Source organism: Etheostoma spectabile, chromosome 10 (assembly GCF_008692095.1).
Source record: "Etheostoma spectabile isolate EspeVRDwgs_2016 chromosome 10, UIUC_Espe_1.0, whole genome shotgun sequence".
NCBI classification, from domain to species: domain Eukaryota; kingdom Metazoa; phylum Chordata; class Actinopteri; order Perciformes; family Percidae; genus Etheostoma; species Etheostoma spectabile.
This window is the reverse complement of record NC_045742.1, coordinates 238,343-257,238: the sequence shown is the minus strand read 5'-3', so window position 1 is coordinate 257,238 and position 18,896 is coordinate 238,343. Positions and strand designations below refer to the sequence as shown.

General features: G+C 43.0%; 1 protein-coding gene across 9 annotated transcripts in view; it reads right to left on the bottom strand.

The window, feature by feature from the left end:
• The window catches only part of ablim3 (actin binding LIM protein family, member 3), a 45,511-nt gene that overhangs the window by 19,535 nt on the left and 7,080 nt on the right, over nt 1–18,896 (bottom strand). For all 9 annotated transcript variants that reach the window (XM_032528252.1, XM_032528253.1, XM_032528244.1 and 6 more), the window contains exons 3-6: nt 8,078–8,261; nt 3,790–3,905; nt 1,000–1,126; nt 782–875 (exon numbers count right to left, since the gene is read on the bottom strand). In XM_032528252.1, coding sequence (XP_032384143.1) covers nt 782–875; nt 1,000–1,126; nt 3,790–3,905; nt 8,078–8,261 — 521 coding nt within the window. The remainder of the gene's footprint in view (nt 1–781; nt 876–999; nt 1,127–3,789; nt 3,906–8,077; nt 8,262–18,896) is intronic.

Sequence of the window (18,896 nt, the reverse complement as noted above, 5' to 3'; positions counted from 1 at the left end):
TCATTATTCCCCCTTCACGTGTGTCTTCCTCTGTCCGCCTCAGCTCCTTCTCCTTTGCTCTTGTTCTCTCCACTGTTGACTCCTTCTTCCATCCCTTTTAAAAGTGCTTTAGCGTAAGAGCACACATAGATTTCTATCAGTGCAGAATTTGCTTTCCATGTCTCCTGCTTCCATCTTTTCCCTTCACTTTTCCCCCCTTTGAGCTTTTTATAACTCCTTTTTCCTCTCAACTCCTTACAAGTTGTAAAGATTCCATCTAGCTTTTTGATTCCTGTAGGTGCAGGTACGTCTCTGTTCTGCTCATCTGTGCTTCCAAGTGGCCAGGTTGGCTCAGTGGTAGAGCAGGCGCACATATGCTGAGAGGTTTATTCCTCTACACAGAGGTCCAGGGTTTGAATCTGACCTTTTCCGATATCCTGCATGTCTCCCCCTTCTCATCTAACTCTCCTTTTAGTTAAAACATTTAAAATTAAAGGTGGAAAAGCCCATAAAATCAAACAAAAAGCGTGTGCACACACATGGTTATGCACCTACGTTTGACTATTGTAATTGCTAACACACTGCAGCTGAATTTGTTTGGTATGGAAAAGCTGCAAACACTTTCTATCACTGCCATCTTAAGTCGCTCCCGCCCTAAAGCACAGCGGGGCTTAAACGGTGGCTCGATTCTGATAACGCTGATTACATACAGTCAACTCCCAATTTGGATTTCTGTATTACTGCAAAATTATGTGTGGGTAAATCTGCGATAACTCATGTGGAAATCTGGTCCCGTTCTCACCTCCAGAACCCTTCCACTGATGTATCTGCTGCAGGTCTCACATTTCACCCCATACTGGGCGTGGTAATCTGCCTCACAGTATGGCACTCCATCCCTGCAATAGAGAATTCAGAAAAACTGCTGTAGCGTGTTGAACGCACAGTTTAGCCCATGGTGGATATGAAAAATCCAGTATGTCTGTTTATGTGTTTCTTCTGAGTGAGACATTACACACTCACTTGCTGATGTACTCTCCAGTGAGGACCATGTTGCAGCTCCGACATCTGAAGCAGCTGACGTGCCACTGTTTCTCCAACGCCAGGAGAGACTGACCCTGCTTGATCTCAGCTCTGCACCCGGCACAGTCTGGAGAGAAAAAAAAGAAAGAAAGAAAGAAAGAAAGAAAGGTGACAGGAAGAGGGAAGGATGGGACAGAGAGAAGAGAAAAGAAGTGGAGAGGGGAAAAGGAAGGAGACAGAGAAAGACAACGTGAGCTAAAGGGTAATTGTACATCTTTAAAAACCAACTGTGCTCATAAGTGTAGTTTTCTACCTCTTTGACACCTTCTTACATAAAATCCCCCTCACGTGAGACATGTACTGTATGTATTAATCCCTCTCTACCTGTTTCTGTCTCACACACACACACACACACACACACACACACACGCACACGCACACACACACACACACACACACACACACACACAATACAAGCAGACTATACCATTCCAGTTCCCCCAGCAGGCTTTATTGACTGCCACTAACAGGGCAAGAAGAAAGCAGGACAGCAAAGATGTTACAATGACGCATGGCTGCAGAGGGACAAAACGCTGAAAAAAGGTCAGCAGTCCATTTGTTTCCATTTGGAAGACGTTTGGCCGAGCTTAAACTTTTCTGACCTGGTCTACTGCCCCGGAGTCACGGGGCCACTTCACTTTGCCCTGTCAGCCAAGACAAACTGTGGTTTACAGTGAAAAACTGCAATGTATTGAGTTGGGTTTCTGCTGTCCAAATAAATCTTAACTGTCATGCGGTGGTGCTAGTGCTGAGCCTATAGGGCCAGGGCTTATAGGCCAGCGCTGATTTTCTTCTGGGTTATGGTACAGTTCCCATTTTAGCCACTGGATGAACTTGGCATTAGAACATCTGTGATGTCACAGCCTGGGGTTTTCATCACCTGTTCATCATTTCAATTCATGTTGCAACATGTTTAAAAGTTTTAACCGGCAGACACTTCCTGTTTCAGGGATTTAGTGTTTATTCATCCTTCAAATAATTAGTTTGTCATTTGGGAAATACTCGTCGTACGACTACTTGATGAGTTAGATGACAAGATTGATCCCACTCTCATATTTGCTCGTTCAATGAACCTTAGCTTAACAGCTAGCCTGGCTCAATCAGAAGAAAATAATTAAATAAATAAATACATTTGTTTAAGTTTTTATGCTAAATTAAGCCAATGGCATCTTAAATCCCTTAGCCAAAGGATTTGTCTTTATTATATTTATGTGTGTGTATATATTGGGAGCATTCATTTCTTTAATTGCTATTATATTGGTATATATAATAGTCGAGATGCAGATGGAAAATTCTGAAAGGGAAGAGAATGGAGGGAAATATAACAAGTAACAAATGTCCTCGACCGGATTTGAACTGGGGATGTTGCAGCTGACATGGTACTCCTCCTAACTTCTCGGTTGATGTTAAGTCTACATGCAGCTGTCATACATTGCAGATTTACGTTCAGCAAATTTTTCATCCATAAGGAAATATGTGGGGTGCCATCCAATTTTGAAGGATTATTTAATATTTTTTTCCCCTTCAGAGATATCATTTTCTGTTGCATTAATGGAGAAGACCAATACTACATGAATACTTGTCGAGAGACATACAAACTAGTCTGGTTTGAATTGCCCTGTTGCTGAAATGTGCTATACAAATAAAGCTGCCTTGCCTTGCCTTGCCTTGGTTCTGTCTGGAGATAACAAAGTCTGCCTTACATCACCTCTACAGCAGCTCACTAAATGACACTCTACATCTTGTTTATTGAATCTGTAAAAACTGTGCTAAGCTGAGCTAGCAGCCTGCTTCCCATTAACTAAGCAGACATGAAAGTGGCATCAATCTAACTTCTACTTCTCTTCTAACTACTGTTTTAGGTTAGACACACAAAAAAGGAATTCGACAGGCAACAATTTCTCAGGGCAGGGGTTTGCTCATTAATGTGTGTAAAAGCAAACATCCATCGATAACCCTTTCCACCATGTTATCTAATGCCTGGCCGAGCCTTTTACCCTGAACAAATCATAATTTTGTACCCTACTGGCTAAATGGATTTCTACCACTTTTGCACAAAGAGCATCTATTTGCATTCTTAAATGTCACAATGACAGAGGAATGGGCTGTAAAAGCCAGTGCATTACATTTAGTGTCTGCAGTCTGCGTCCCCTCTCATAGACTGCCTCCTCATAAGACGGAGTGATGAACACGTACCTGGGGAGCCGTTTGGATTTCATTCCCCTGAATGGAGCAATCTGGGGAAGCCAGTTATTCACTGCTTCTCCACCATCTGTTATCACTGAACAGCCAGTGAGTGGCAGCGTGCTGTCTGTATGCCACACTTCACAAATCATTCACTATCATTCACTATTGCTCTTTTGTGAAGTCATTTTCCGGCTTTATTCTGAAAGGATGAGAGACTACTAATAACACACAAGATATTCAGCTCATTATATACTTAAGCTCCAGCGGAAATACTGTATGTGACCAGATGCACACGGATTACATAAAATGTTCTATCCTCTGCATGTGTAGTGCTGACAGTAATGAATGAATGATGTGTCTGTTTGTGTCGCATAATTCTCCGCTGGCAGATCAGCGTGATAGGTTGGACCACTGATTTGACAGACGCTTGATTAGCTTAATGAACTAAATGGGCCTCGTGGACACATTGCATTGGACCCAGCGCACCGTAGCGCCTGGTGGCCCTAAACAGAACAGACATAGTGAGGTGGATGCCGGACTTACGGCTGGGCCCGTGGATCTTGATCGGTTCATTGGGCTTGACGAGTGTGCGAGAGCACTGCTGGCATACGCAGTCCTTTCCACTGAACGTCACTCTGTCTCCAATGGGGAAGGGTTTACTGAGGAGGGAAAAATACAAAGAATTAGAGAAAACAAGCACATAATAGGCGATTAAATGCCAGCAGTGATTCTGTGAGTTTACATTACAGCCAACCGTACGGACACCGCACGGACATAACAAATGGGTGCTGGCAGGAACATGATTGGGTGACAGACAGGCCATAATTCTCATGACACAAGCTAAATACAGTCTGACATCTGACAACCTGAAAATCCATTTCCAAAGAGTTGAAGCGATGGGTTAATGGGGGCGTTGATTGTTGCAGGAGCACCTGGCTGCTCTGTGATTAAAGAGGCGATAATGTGATGCTGCCACAGGCTTCTAAAAGGAAAACTCTCTCAGTGGGAATGAAAACTTATTAGGGAGACTGTGTGGAGTGCATACTCGTTCTTTCTCAGTCTGTCCGCCCAGTTCGCTCTGCCTCGCTCACTCCCCCACACAGCTGGGGCCACAAGGTCACTGTTTTCTTCAACGCCAAACTAAGATTAGGAAAAGTAAAAACATGAACACAAGCGGAGTACATGACAGCAAAGCAGCACCTATAAAATTTAATTTACCACATCATGATGCGGTTTATCTCTTTTCCTCTTCTGTGGCGTCTTCTTGGAGACAGATTGATTCCTTAATGACTGGGCAGGATGGGAGAATGAATGGGGAGCTAAAAGGCTTAGAGAAGGCTGTTTAAAAGACATAGACGGCAGTAATCCTTTTACAACATTGCCGAGGCCTGGAGCCGGAGCCAAGACCCAGAGGGAGGCTAGAGTCTCCAGCAGAGCTCACAGTCAGCACACAGGAGTGCAGTACATCCATGTACGCAGTTAGAAATGTACATAGGCAAGCATGTATAAAGGCTTGCGCAATATATACACGCAGCTGCGGAGGTTGTGAGCCCTAGAAAGTGTGTTTCTAGGGAGCTATATTAAAACTGCTACCGTGTGTGTGTGTGTGTGTGTGTGTGTGTGTGACAGAGAAACAAAGAGCATTCATACATACAGTACAAGTCTCATGTGAGGGGGAATTTATGCAACTGCCTTATCAGACTGACTTATAAATACATCCATCAGTCGATCCCAAGGTTCACCACCTGTTCACCACCGCAAACTCAGACACTTTTTTATTGAACTGACATTTGCATTCCAAGCATGACACGCTAAAACTTGCATGTACTGTATCAGCACCTCACCTGAGGTATCCCAGTCTATAGTCCTACAACTAGAGTGTGTTAGTCGGTCTGACCTTGGGTTTACCTGTGTGTCTCTCCCTCAAGACACTCTTGCCTTGTCAGCCTTTCTCAGCGCTTTAAAAGTTTTCTCTGTTTACATATTTAATGCATGTCCCCCCCCACCCCTCGCACAGGCCACAGAAGTAAAGCTATTTCTGGCTTTAGAGACATGCCCTTTGGTTTTGATCATTTTCTTAAAAAAACATCAGCACAGGAAAGGGAACCTTGCAATCTGCCTTCATTTTAGCTGGGGCTGTGTTGACAAAGAGAAAGGGAGGGAAGATGATGAAGACATAAAGGAAGACAATGGCATGAGAACGATGATTAAGAGTGGGAAGATGTTTTTGCGGTGATAATGAGGATGAGGGGGAGCAGACATGGGAGGAGGACGGGGTGGAGAAGGAAGACAGGATGGGAAAAATAGAGAACGTACATGTAAGAATTGTGAGCAATGTGACAGAGGGCAGACAGAGCAGCAAAAAAGACATTCACCCTTCGGCTTCTCGCTGTCTCTTCCAGTTGACTCCACACACACTGACAGACACACACACACAAGAAGATGTAACGTCCCCGTCACTGCCAGGGCTGCTCTGCTGGCCAGTTGGTTTCAGTTCAGAATGTTTTCAGCCAATAGCAAGCAGATACACAACAACAGACGAACACTAGTCTCCTGGATTAAGGTAAGGGAAGATCGCAGTAAAGTAAACCTTACACAGTAAAACATCGAAAACAGAGAAACAGACAGGGAGGGAGGAAGAGCAACATAGAGCAAACATTGAGCAAGGGACCTTTTAAGAATTGGGCATGAAAGAGAAAGAGAAGGAGTGAAAAGGTGAAATAAAAAGAGGAAGGAGCCAACAGGGCTGAGTTTTACTTTGTTCAGGAGGAGCTTAACACGAGCCCTGATGGAGGTCAGAGGAGAGATGGCCTACTTCTATTTAACCTAACAGCGTGAAACACCAGGTCAGCTCTCTTTTTGGAATCGTGTCTCGACTAAGAAAATCAACAGAACCGCCTGAGCTTTCCAATCAGACTGATGGACATGCAGGAGCCGGAAGTGAAACAAGACTGAATCATCTGCTGATTCAGAAATGAGTCACATTTGCATATACGTATTAAGTGAAAGATGCAACTTGTGTAGCATCATTTCAGGAAGAATTACACAGTCATGAGTCATTCATTTTATTTTCAGTAGCTCCTCAATTCATCTCCTGTTCTCCGTCCTATACGGGCCACTTTCACTAATGGTGTGCTCTATCACTCTACAGAACAGATCCAGAGCAGTACAGATAAAGAAGTGAGAAAAGAAAATCGTATAGTACCCACACAGACTTTTATGTTTAAGGTCTAATCCATTTTTTCCCTTGGTTCACCCGGTCTCCTTGTGTAATAATGCTTGTGTAACCTCAACCCTGTTATGCAGCATCTAGATATAGACATTTTGTTCAGTAGGATATGCATGTTGTAGGGAAGTCACATGAATGTATAAAATGTTATATGACTATGAAGACAAAAGAGATGACTAAACGGAAATGGAATCTTGCAGAAATATATTAAAATCACACAGAGAGTCTTTTGAAAATTGATCTCCCAAGTATTGGCAATCAAGGGAAACAAAAATAAACTCTGTAACTACCAAAAATATTAAGCTATTTAGGTTTCTTCCTAGAAGAGTCCATACGCTTTATCTTTAATTCATTTTCTTTCTGCTATCAGACACCACTAGGCCACATCAAACTCATGTCAGCCTCCAGGCTTATATCTGGCCTGTCTGTGTCTGTTTTCCAATACACACACACTGAATACAACACCCGCCCCGTGAGGGTTTTCTATTGGCTGACTAAACGCCCTTTTAGCTGACTAAACTGCATGTGATTGGTCGATACAGCCATCAGTCAGCCCCATCTTGCCTTCTACCCGCAGCTAGCAGAGAATGACTTTATTTTCATTCAGAAAGATGACTACATATCCGCTTCTGGATGGCCTTCAATTGTTGGAGGAACTCGCATTTCTCTGCTTCTAAACAACAATAAAAAACTGTACTGTTCTGGAGATTTTAATAATAATCAAATAATCCAAAATTTTAAAGCTGTACCAATCAATATTTTTAAATATATGATGAATAAATAGACTGTGTTTTATATAAAAAAGTGTTGCCTGTTGACAAACTCACAGACAATTATTGTAACGGCACTTTCTCTGCTCAGTGGGGTTCTTTACCATTCTCAGCTCATTGTTTTGGTTGACTCTACACAGCTCTCACCCCGTCTCCATCACAGCAGGCAGCAGGTGCTGGAGTTGCTGAAGACCGAAATAGAACCCAAGGAGAGCTTACAGCTTGATGATCAATTTATGCTTCTTTAAATACACTACAAATCAATAGACTTTATTACATTAATAACAAAATCGTACAAATGTATATTGTCTGATACCAAATGGCAGAGAGAAACTAGCTGTGAACATAGTGGAAGATTTGGCACTTTAAGAACCAGATATTTTGGTCAGGAGTTGGTGAAGACCAAAACAAAGCTAAAAGTAGAGCGAATATGGAACTTACTTTTGCCAGGGGTTTAGACACTTATAATAATATTGCCGTATTATTGCCCAACCATATGTAACCTTCTACTGTAAACATACTCTACATCCAGAAACGTCCATCAAGCTGCTGAACTCCAACAGTAAATCACACAGCAGTGCAGCGGTGCAATAAATACACCAGCACTTTCTGAACTTCACACTTTATTAATGTTAATTCTTAGCATGTTGTGTTGCCTGTGATGTCTTGCATGTCCTTTTGTGTCCTTTTTTCGTTGATCTCATGTTTATGTTGATTTTAGGATGTTTTTTCTGTTACATGTTTATATTGTGAAGCAACAGATTGTAGCACTATTTCCACGACAAATTTCCCCTCGGTGTGTGTGTGTGTGTGTGTGTGTGTGTGTGTGTACCTGCAGACACTGCAGACAAAGCACATGGGGTGGTATGTGCGTCCCAGAGCGGACACCACCTCTCCTGTAATGAAGCTGTCACAGCGGTCGCAGCGTGTCCCGTAGAGACGCTGATAGTCTGCCGTGCAGATGTACTCTCCTTTCTTCTGGAAGAAGCCAGATCGTGCCAGATCACAGTTGCACACTGCGGAGAGAACAAGGGAGAGAAAGTAAGATATCAGGACACTCAAAACACAAAAGAACTTCTCATTTGATTTTAAAATCACATGAAAAAACAAACCACTTAACAGCATTAAGTGTCTAATAAGTCCCATATGTTTTCCCAAGTTTCTTGCATTAGACATGAGACATTTTTTTTTCAGTCAGAACACACTCCCTGTTACCTGTTTGTGTGGGGACATGTGCTTATTTAGGGTGCGTGTGCGTGTTTGCCTTCACACATGACTGCTAGGGAAGTTATTCAGCTCCGGACATTGGTTAGCCAATTTACTCTGATGGGAATATAATGATATAATCAGTGGAAAAGTCCTTTTGTGCTAAACAACGTGAAGAGGGAGACAAAACAGACCACAAGTTCTCGCATCATCAGAACGCCGACTGCAGTCTCATTAAGTAGTACCAATGGAAAAGGCACCGAAACCTTTTGCTGTGAATGCACAAGGTGCATGCCCAGTGTGTGCGTGAGTTATTGACTACATTTTGTATCCTAAGCAGACAGTGTATCTACAACGCTTTGCCGTGTAACAGAGTAAATTCCAGTGGGTGTAATAGTATAGCTAAGAGGCTTTTTCACGGGTCAGTGGCCAGAGTGGATGCTGGTCTCTGGTTTCTCCCCGTCTACGAGGATGACAGTTTTTTGTAACTTTTGGTGGGAACACACATGGCACAGATGAAGGTCACATGCTGTGTTAAATAAATCCAGATTTTTGCACGTTTATTGTTCATTAGTAGTTACCCATTTTGAAAATTAAATTAAGCAAATGAGAATTTCTTGAAACTACCATCAAGAGAATGTAAATCTTCAACACTGTTGAACTTCAGCCTCTATTTGGACATTATTGCCTTGACCCAATTATCACTTAACACAATTAAAACCATCATTTAATGGTCATGGTAAGTGTACCATCCGACCAGTTCTGCCCAACAGGGGGTGGGGGTTGAGATTGTTGGAAAATATGCTCATTAACTTGATGAGATAACTGGTTAGCTTAGCTAAGCACAAGGGCTGGAAACAGAGGGACACAGCAAGCGTGGCTAGGAAAATATAATCTACATGAAAAAACTGCTCATCATGAGGTCAACAATACCAGGTCCAACTGACAATGCTGAAAGCTGCTTGGGTCACATTGCCAGTGAATGGAGATGGATTGTGCCACAGCGAATAAAGCAGTAAACATATTAAACCCAACAATGCATCATTCTGAAGCAACTCAAATACCAACAACTTGCTGCTAGTAACTGGCTTCATCCTGGCCATGCTTTACAGAGACTAGAGGTGCTGCTGTACAGACAAAATGTGGATCCTTAGAGCCACTAGTTTTCAGTGTATGCTGGCAGGCTGAGAGTTCACAGGCAGACACACACACACACACACACACGCACACGCACACGCACATGCACACGCACACACACACACACACACGCACACGCACACGCACACGCACATAAACCCTTCAAAGGGGCTCATTTAATCTCAAGCTGTTTATGAGTGGAGCGTATTGACTTAATGGTATAATAAAAGATCAATGGGCCCTCACTTAAAAACAAAACAGTCTCAGCTCCCACAGGAAGATGGAAACACATAAATCCATCCCTGATGAGATGGCACTGTGCGTATGCAGAGATAGGATGATGAAATGGGACAGTGTGTATGGGGAGAGATGATGATGGATCTTTATCATTGTGACAGGTCATTGGCATCAAGGCAAGGCGGCTGAGGAAGAGCAGAAGAAGGGAGAAAAGCAAATAACTAAGAAACAGGGATGCATGGGGAAGACCAGAGCTAAGAGGTTTAATGGCCTGTTTATGAAAAATAGTTTGTGTGTGTGTGTTCAAACCACATTTCCAGAACCATTGAATGGCACAGAGCTTCAAAAAGTATCCCTGCTGCATTTTAAACCAGACTAACTAAGACTCCTACCATAAACCCAAATCACAGGCTATCTGATGCCTTCATGGAAAAGAGTAAATATTTCCACATCTACTAAACGCTTCATCACAGAATAAAATGCTGCATCTTGAAATGGATCAGTGCACTCATATAGTAAAAATGTGTTTAATCTTTTAAAACTAAATTGTAGAAATATTTGGCGCTATCATTTTTCTTTTTTCTCCTGCTTTCTCCCTCTCTCCTTTGCCTCGCTCTCTCTTTGGAAATGATAGGCTTTTCATTCTTCACACAGATTGATTTTGAAATGACTGGAATCTGCTCAATTAGCCTAATGCGCTACATTAGCATATGGACGCCTGACCAAATCACAGCCAGCAGACTGGGTCTGCTCAGACTGGATTGGAAAGGCTGGAAGGATGGTTCACCTGTTCTGGCTAATCATACTGTTTTCTTCTGACTGGCCGATTGGCTGGATGCCTGGCAAAGGACGTCCCCCTTCCTCAGTTGCCATAGGAGACATAAACCTTCCACAGTTGCCCTAGAGACAGCTCGGTCCCTGAGGCTGAACGATGTGGTGGTGGCACATTTGGTTTTGTTTCAGTAGAACTGGTGGCTGTAAATACCAAATGTTGTTCAGTTTAAATCACTTTGACACCTTTTGTCACGGCAAAAACATTTAACTGACATATTACAATCAAGTTTTCACTCAAATGTGACAGAAACTAAATGGTCCAATTATATTTAATTTGTTGAAGGTGCTCTAAGTGATGTCACGCGTGTTTTAGGCTACAACATTTGTTGTCACACACAGCAAACATCTCCTCACTATCTGCTAGCTGCCTGTCCCCTGAACACACTGTAAAAACATCTCCTCACTATCTGCTAGCTGCCTGTCCCCTGAACACACTGTAAAAACATCCCCTCACTATCTGCTAGCTGCATGTCCCCTGAACACACTGTAAAAACATCTCCTCACTATCTGCTAGCTGCCTGTCCCCTGAACACACTGTAAAAACATCCCCTCACTATCTGCTAGCTGCCTGTCCCCTGAACACACTGTAAAAACATCCCCTCACTATCTGCTAGCTGCCTGTCCCCTGAACACACTGTAAAAACATCTCCTCACTATCCCCTGGCTGCCTGTCCCCTCAACACACTGTGAAAAACATCTCCTCACTATCTGCTAGCTGCCTGTCCCCTGAACACACTGTAAAAACATTCCTCACTATCTCCTAGCTGCCTGTCCCCTGAACACACTGTACAAACATCTCCTCACTATCTGCTAGCTGCCTGTCCCCTGAACACACTTTAAAAAACATCTCCTCACTATCTGCTAGCTGCCTGTCCCCTGAACACACTGTAAAAAACATCTCCTCATTATCTGCTAGCTGCCTGTCCCCTGAACACACTGTACAAACATCTCCTCACTATCTGCTAGCTGCCTGTTCCCTGAACACACTGTACAAACATCTCCTCACTATCTGCTAGCTGCCTGTCCCCTGAACACACTTTAAAAAACATCTCCTCACTATCTGCTAGCTGCCTGTCCCCTGAACACACTGTAAAAAACATCTCCTCATTATCTGCTAGCTGCCTGTCCCCTGAACACACTGTACAAACATCTCCTCACTATCTGCTAGCTGCCTGTCCCCTGAACACACTGTAAAAACATCTCCTCACTATCTGCTAGCTGCCTGTCCCCTGAACACACTGTAAAAACATCCCCTCACTATCTGCTAGCTGCCTGTCCCTGAACACACTGTAAAAACATCCCCTCACTATCTGCTAGCTGCCTGTCCCCTGAACACACTGTAAAAAACATCTCCTCATATCGCTGGCTGCCTGTCCCCTAACACACTGTGAAAACATCTCCTCACTATCTGCTAGCTGCCTGTCCCCTGAACACACTGTACAAACATCTCCTCACTATCTGCTAGCTGCCTGTCCCCTGAACACACTTTAAAAACATCTCCTCACTATCTGCTAGCTGCCTGTCCCCTGAACAACCTGTAAAAAACATCTCCTCATTATCTGCTAGCTGCCTGTCCCCTGAACACACTGTAAAAACATCTCCTCACTATCTGCTAGCTGCCTGTTCCCTGAACACACTGTACAAACATCTCCTCACTATCTGCTAGCTGCCTGTCCCCTCAACACACTGTAAAAAACATCTCCTCAGAGCCTTCATTTTTAACACTCTACTTGCAAGCAGGCCCTCTACTTTCAAACTCTCTCATTTTAGTCATATCCATTAATCAGAAGTTTCAAACTCCCTCCACATGTTGCAGTTGCCAGCACAGTGGGTGGAGTTGGGTCAGAGCTTGGTGTCTCTGCTGCCGCAGAGATGTGGTTCAGCCTGGCTCCGAGATGAAAGGCTTTGGTTACAGCCTCACAACCAGCTCCATATGGTGTGGACACCCGTCCATAAAAACCGCAGCCCAATACAACCAACGTAGAACCCGCCTGGTCTGTCTCACTGTCCTATCAATGGCCTTTGGGGATTTATACCAATGCTAGTCATGGGAATGAATACACAGATGGAGTGGAAAATCATTATTATGTAGACTTACCAAATTAAGGAAAAGTTAGAACTATGTATTATTTCATGGAGACAAAGTTAGCGTCCTCAACAGTTAGCTTTCTAAATCAAACATAATCATCTTTGCAAGACTACATCAAAGACTTCATTACACCTATTTGCCCATTCTAGGATCTTTTCCTGAATGGCGCTCTAATGAGGAAAAATAAAAGATGCTGCTTCTCTCCTTCGTATTGCTCTTTTTTGTCAACGCAGGAAGTTAGCATCTAGATCACAAGTATAGTGATTAGAGGTTAGCATGTAGGATGGTGTCTGCAGCTTTGGTCATTAGAACTGCACTGATTAGGCACCCACAGGGGGTCCGCATGATTGGATATTTATCTCCAGCCAACAAACACAATTAAAATTCCCTTCTCAAAGTCAGCCCCGGCCAGAAACCCAAAATAGTGCTGACAACCCTGCCTCCTCCTGCCCCTTTCTCTGTCTTTCAGTTTCAAGACTGCTTCCACATCTTTGTGGCTCAGAGCACAAGTTCTCCACTGCGATGTTGTCCAGTATTGATCATGTGATGGTTGTCCCATAGTGATCATGTGATGTTGTCCCATATTGATCATGTGATGGTTGTCCCATAGTGATCATGTGATGTTGTCCCATAGTGATTGTGTGATGTTGTCCCATAGTGATCATGTGATGTTGTCCCATAGTGATCATGTGATGGTTGTCCCATAGTGATCATGTGATGTTGTCCCATATTGATCATGTGATGGTTGTCCCATAGTGATCATGTGATGTTGTCCCATATTGATCATGTGATGGTTGTCCCATATTGATCATGTGATGGTTGTCCCATAGTGATCATGTGATGTTGTACCATATTGATCATGTGATGGTTGTCCCATATTGATCATGTGATGTTGTCCCATATTGATCATGTGATGGTTGTCCCATATTGATCGTGTGATGTTGTCCCATATTGATCATGTGATGGTTGTCCCATATTGATCGTGTGATGTTGTTCCATATTGATCATGTGATGGTTGTCCCATATTGATCATGTGATGGTTGTCCCATATTGATCATGTGATGGTTGTCCCATATTGATCATGTGATGGTTGTCCCATATTGATCATGTGATGGTTGTCCCATATTGATCGTGTGATGGTTGTCCCATATTTATCATGTGATGGTAGATGTCTGTGACATTGAATGGAAACACCTTAAAATGTCTCAAATCAATTCCATATACCAATTTGATTGCAAAACAGCGAATTTTCTTCAAAATTCAGAAAATTCGATAGCCACGTGGATGGAAACTTAGCTATTGACAATGCTAACATTTTAATGTTTAGCAGGTACAGTGTTTATCATGTCACTATTTTAGTTTAACATGTTAGCATGCTAACATTCGCTAATTAGCACTGAACACAGACTAAACTGAAGCTGATGGGAATGTTAAATTAATTTGGCTCATAAATCATAGTGTGAAACATTAACCTGATGATGGTACTAGATGAAAAGTAAAGATCACTAAAGTTAATACAATCCTCTGGGGAACATGAACGTCCATACCAAATTTCACAAAAAAGCCATCAATTACATGTACTGTAACAAAATGTCAAAGTGTTGGCAGCACAAGAGGAAAAGTCCGAGAATCTCTGAATGAATGATAAAAATGAATATCTGGACACAATTTTGTGTTACTCTGTCAAGTAGTTTTACTGAATAAGTGACAATTTTTACCTACTGGTGGCGCTAAAATGAAGGATCTAGAAAGACATTATAATACATCCTCTGAGGACCTTGAATATCAGTTCAATGGCAACCCACTTCATTGTTAGGATATTCTACTAATAACCAAAATCAACTCCATGATGGCACTAAAAGAAAAGTCAGGCTATCAGCAAAAAGTCAGCAGGGTTTGTCCTCTGGGAGCTGGGAGTGTCTCTACAAAATGTACTGGCATTCCATCCAGTAGGTGTGGCTTTCTTTCAATCTGACCGACACATGCAAGGCTATCTAAAAGAAAACCAGTACCAGGTGGCCAGGTTAGCTCAGTTGGTAGAGCAGGCGCACACACTTATGTAGAGGTTTACTTCTTGAAGCCGTGGCCCTTTGCTGCATGTTATTCCCCCCCTTTCTCCCCTTTAATGTCTTCAGCTTTCCTGTGGTAATAAAGACCTAAAATGCCCAAAAACTAATCTTAAACAAAAGAAAACCAGAAACAGAATACAGACGGAGATGTGGTCGTAGAAAAGGGCAAGAGGAGAGGGAGAGAGAGAGGCAGAGAAAGAAGCGGCTAAAGCAGAGAGAAATTGTGCATGAGTGGCAGGGTTCCCTGAGCATTTGGCAGCGGAAGCTGATGGAAGCAGATGGTTGCCCTGTGGAGTCCCTTCATACCAGCAGACCAGCCCCAATGCTCAGGCCTTCAACTTTTAACCCTCTGAGGGCTGATAAGACACTCAGGTGAGGGGAAAAGGCATACATCACACACAAGGATAACCAGCTGAGATGAGGCCTTTTAATAAGGCTCCAGCCCTATGTACAGGTGTACCGGCTTAGTGTGGATATGTGTGTGTAGGGTTTGTCGCTTAATGATACTTTTTCTTTATCATTCAGAAATCACTTGTTCACTGGGCTAGACACTTGCACACTTACCACCTCAGCGTGGTACGCACGCACCCACGTGCACGCACACCACACACACACACACATACACACACACACACACACACACACACACACACACACACACACACACACACACACACACTTAAACACAATAGGCAGGGCGTCGGTCCCTCAGGACAGTGATGCTTCAGAGAGACTAGCGGAGGAGTAATCCCTGCCATCTATCCTGGATCCTGGAGAGTCGTCGGGGAGAAGCGCCGCTGCCTGCTGCGCTCCCTTCGCTCTTCCCTGAAATCTCTCCCTAGCAACCAGGCATTGGCGTGGTGATTGGACCAGCGTGCCAGCGGTTGCTATAGTTACAGGAAGCGCCCCTTCCCTGTAACCCCCCCGCTTTTTTGTGCAGTGTGTCTCTTTTTCTATAACCTCTGTTTCTTTTCCCTTCATCCTCTTGCTATTTGTCTTTTTCTCTCCCTCCTTCTCCTCCGCTATCTATTTCAGTCTTTCCCTTGCTTTCAGAGAACAGAGCGGTGGTACAGTCCAGTAGGTCTGTGTTATTAACGCAGAGGTTGAGTGATGGGGGGCTAATGGCATCCGAAGGGAGGCTAAACTGAGAGAAAAAGGTCTGCAGAGAAAAAGACAAAGATGCTTCAATTTCACAAGAGCGGCTGGAAATGCAGCATTAGCAGAGCAGTCAAGTATTTATCGGCCCTGTCTGTGCAGATCTGCTATTCCCTTTAGCACTGTTTTATGAGAAAAATCTGTTTTTGTCTCTGAAAATAAATAACTACTGGGAACAGCTTGGCAGTTTATGTGTGAACGTGTCTGTGGTGGCATCTGTCTCTGTCTGTAGTTGTATATTTGTTTGATATTGTTTTATATTGTTTTCTGTTAGTGAGTTGGCTCCACAAGGAAGAACGTGCACATTTTGCCTTTGCATGTTATTTATTTGTGTGATAGCTTTGCGCTCGTGCCACTGACAGGTCCTGCTGTTTCTGTTGGAATCCAAGAGTTCCAATTATGCTTCAGAGGCTGGATAAATGTGGTCACTATGTCATTAGGCCTGTATGCGCGAGTCAGCCCGTCTGCTGGTAATACAACACCTCATTATCCATACAGTACAGCCCGCTGCTACACTGAGAAGTGCTACGAGAGCCACACATACACCCCCACTGCCTTCTCTATGTCTGGAGTTGATGCATCAATCGGTGAGCTGGCTTCTGTCTTCAGCATTTTCCACTGACTTCTTTCTTGAGCTGGTTGTATGGCTGTTCCTTCACACCATCATTGATCAAGGTCAATAACCTGAGCACACATGCGTATTCTCTTAAAAAGCCAAGAATGAAATCAAATGTTGACACACTCCAGTCACACCTTTCATAAACACGTCTGACAGATAATGCAATTGGCATTTGACAGCGGATTGTCACTCTGGCACAATGGTATAGTACAGATAAGCCATTAGTCAGCCTCCAAATTCACACCCCGCATGCCAATGTCATTCTGTCCCAAGATTAGAAATTGATTTAATGCTTGGACGACTCTCATCAGGAAATAAAGGGAGAAAGAGAGAGTAGAAAGTAATAAACAGAGAGAAAAAGAAACGGAGAGATGGAAGACAATATAGAAATTTGATTTCAATACCTGCTAGTGCATTCACAACCATTCAGCCAGGAAAATATACCGAACAGGGGATGGAATGAAAAGCAGAGAATAGAAGCCCAGAGAGAGTAGACTAAGTTTATGAAGTTCAACAGCACATGCAAGTTGTTTGTTTGTGAGGCAGTGAACAAAAGCTTTAGAAAACTGCTAGCTATGCAGAGGCCCATACAGGAGAGCATAATATATACTGGGATGTGGCAGAGTCTAGCCATACAATAGTGCCCCATTGCCTCATGGGATGAGGAGAGCTCTCTGGAACCGGAGAGGGGAGGGCTGTCTGTAACATGATGTTCATCAGCTTTCCAATACAGTGTCGCTGGTGGGAGTAAAAGGGAAATAAAAAAGGAAGAGCTGGTGAACCAGATTTGTATTACACTCGAGTGATGATGTAATGTTTAGGCGACACAAACAGAACCCCCATCCCCCCTATTCTTCTCTTCCCTGCTCGCTTCCTGTATTCACCCCCCTTTTTCTCTGGGGCACAGAATAGAGCCTTACAATTGGATAATAGCACCACAGAGATGCTGAGAATATCCACCAACCAGGGCCAGGGTGCCCCTTTACACCGTTACCACAGCAACCCCTCACAACCACAGCAAGTGTGCACGCTCATATGGCTGAGTGCATGTGTGTATGTGTGCACTGTATACAAGTGTTTTTAATGAGTGTGTGACAGCAACACATAGAAAACATGTAATAACAGCCCTTCAGTGAGTTTATCTACTGCAGAACAGTGAAGGGCATTTGGACATTTGAATGAAATGCAGTATGTGCAAAAATGTATGTATTGTGTCTAATATATACGTGTAATACGTGTAATATTTGTATTACACAGTCTAATGAAAAGGTACCTGTGGCAGCCAGCAGGATGATGCCCAAAGGATTTAAATAGGAATGTTTAGGAATAAATAAAGTTCTGCAAATGATTTGTTCAAACATGGAATAAGTCAAGATACATACAGAATTATTTAGGGAAAATATGAAAAATAATAAACTGACATTTTTTTAAATAAATTATTACAATTATTGTCCATTAGCAGTGACAATGTGATGCAAACACTTAGGCATTAGATAGATAGATAGATAGATAGATAGATAGATAGATAGATAGATAGATAGATAGATAGATGGATGATGGATGGATGGATGGATGGATGGATGGATGGATGGATGGATGGATAGATAGATAGATAGATAGATAGATAGATAGACAGATGTAATTTCAAGCTTTCGGATACTACATTTTAAGTCTGTTTTTTTTAATTATTTCCATGGAGTAAATAAGTATGATTAGAACAGATCTGGCCTACCTTCCCTATTTTAAGTGGTCCGGTTGTATCCCCGTGCATTTTTAACAACATGTCTGACTGTCTTTGCTTTGGTAATTGTATTAACATATAACTGAATACACTCTCTCCAGGCTGTACAGCCGCAGCGGGACAAATACAATGCACAGTAACAATATAATTTCTAATAAATGTATATTTGGCCTACATTATTAGATTGACTATTTCTTGGCTTGGCATGGAATCCCCACAAATTATTTCTTGTAAACCAATAAATAAATTCCTTTTTAAACATAACAATAGTGAAACACATGCCACACTGCTGTAAGAGGGTGTGAGATGATGTCACCTCAGTGTGTATTGCAGGTCACCAGTGGTCACCTGTTGCACTGCGAAGCTAGTTGACACAGCGTCATTAGACCACAGCGTACAACCGAAGGAAAATCCTCTCCAAGTTGGCAGCGTTACCTCTGCAGGTCTGCAGGAGCCTGAGTCCCCTGCAAGGCACCTCTGATCCGCTCCAATCCCCACCGGGGGCTAACAGTTGCACTCAGCGTGTATTCTAGGAGATTGATGAAGAGTGAGTGTGTGTGTGTG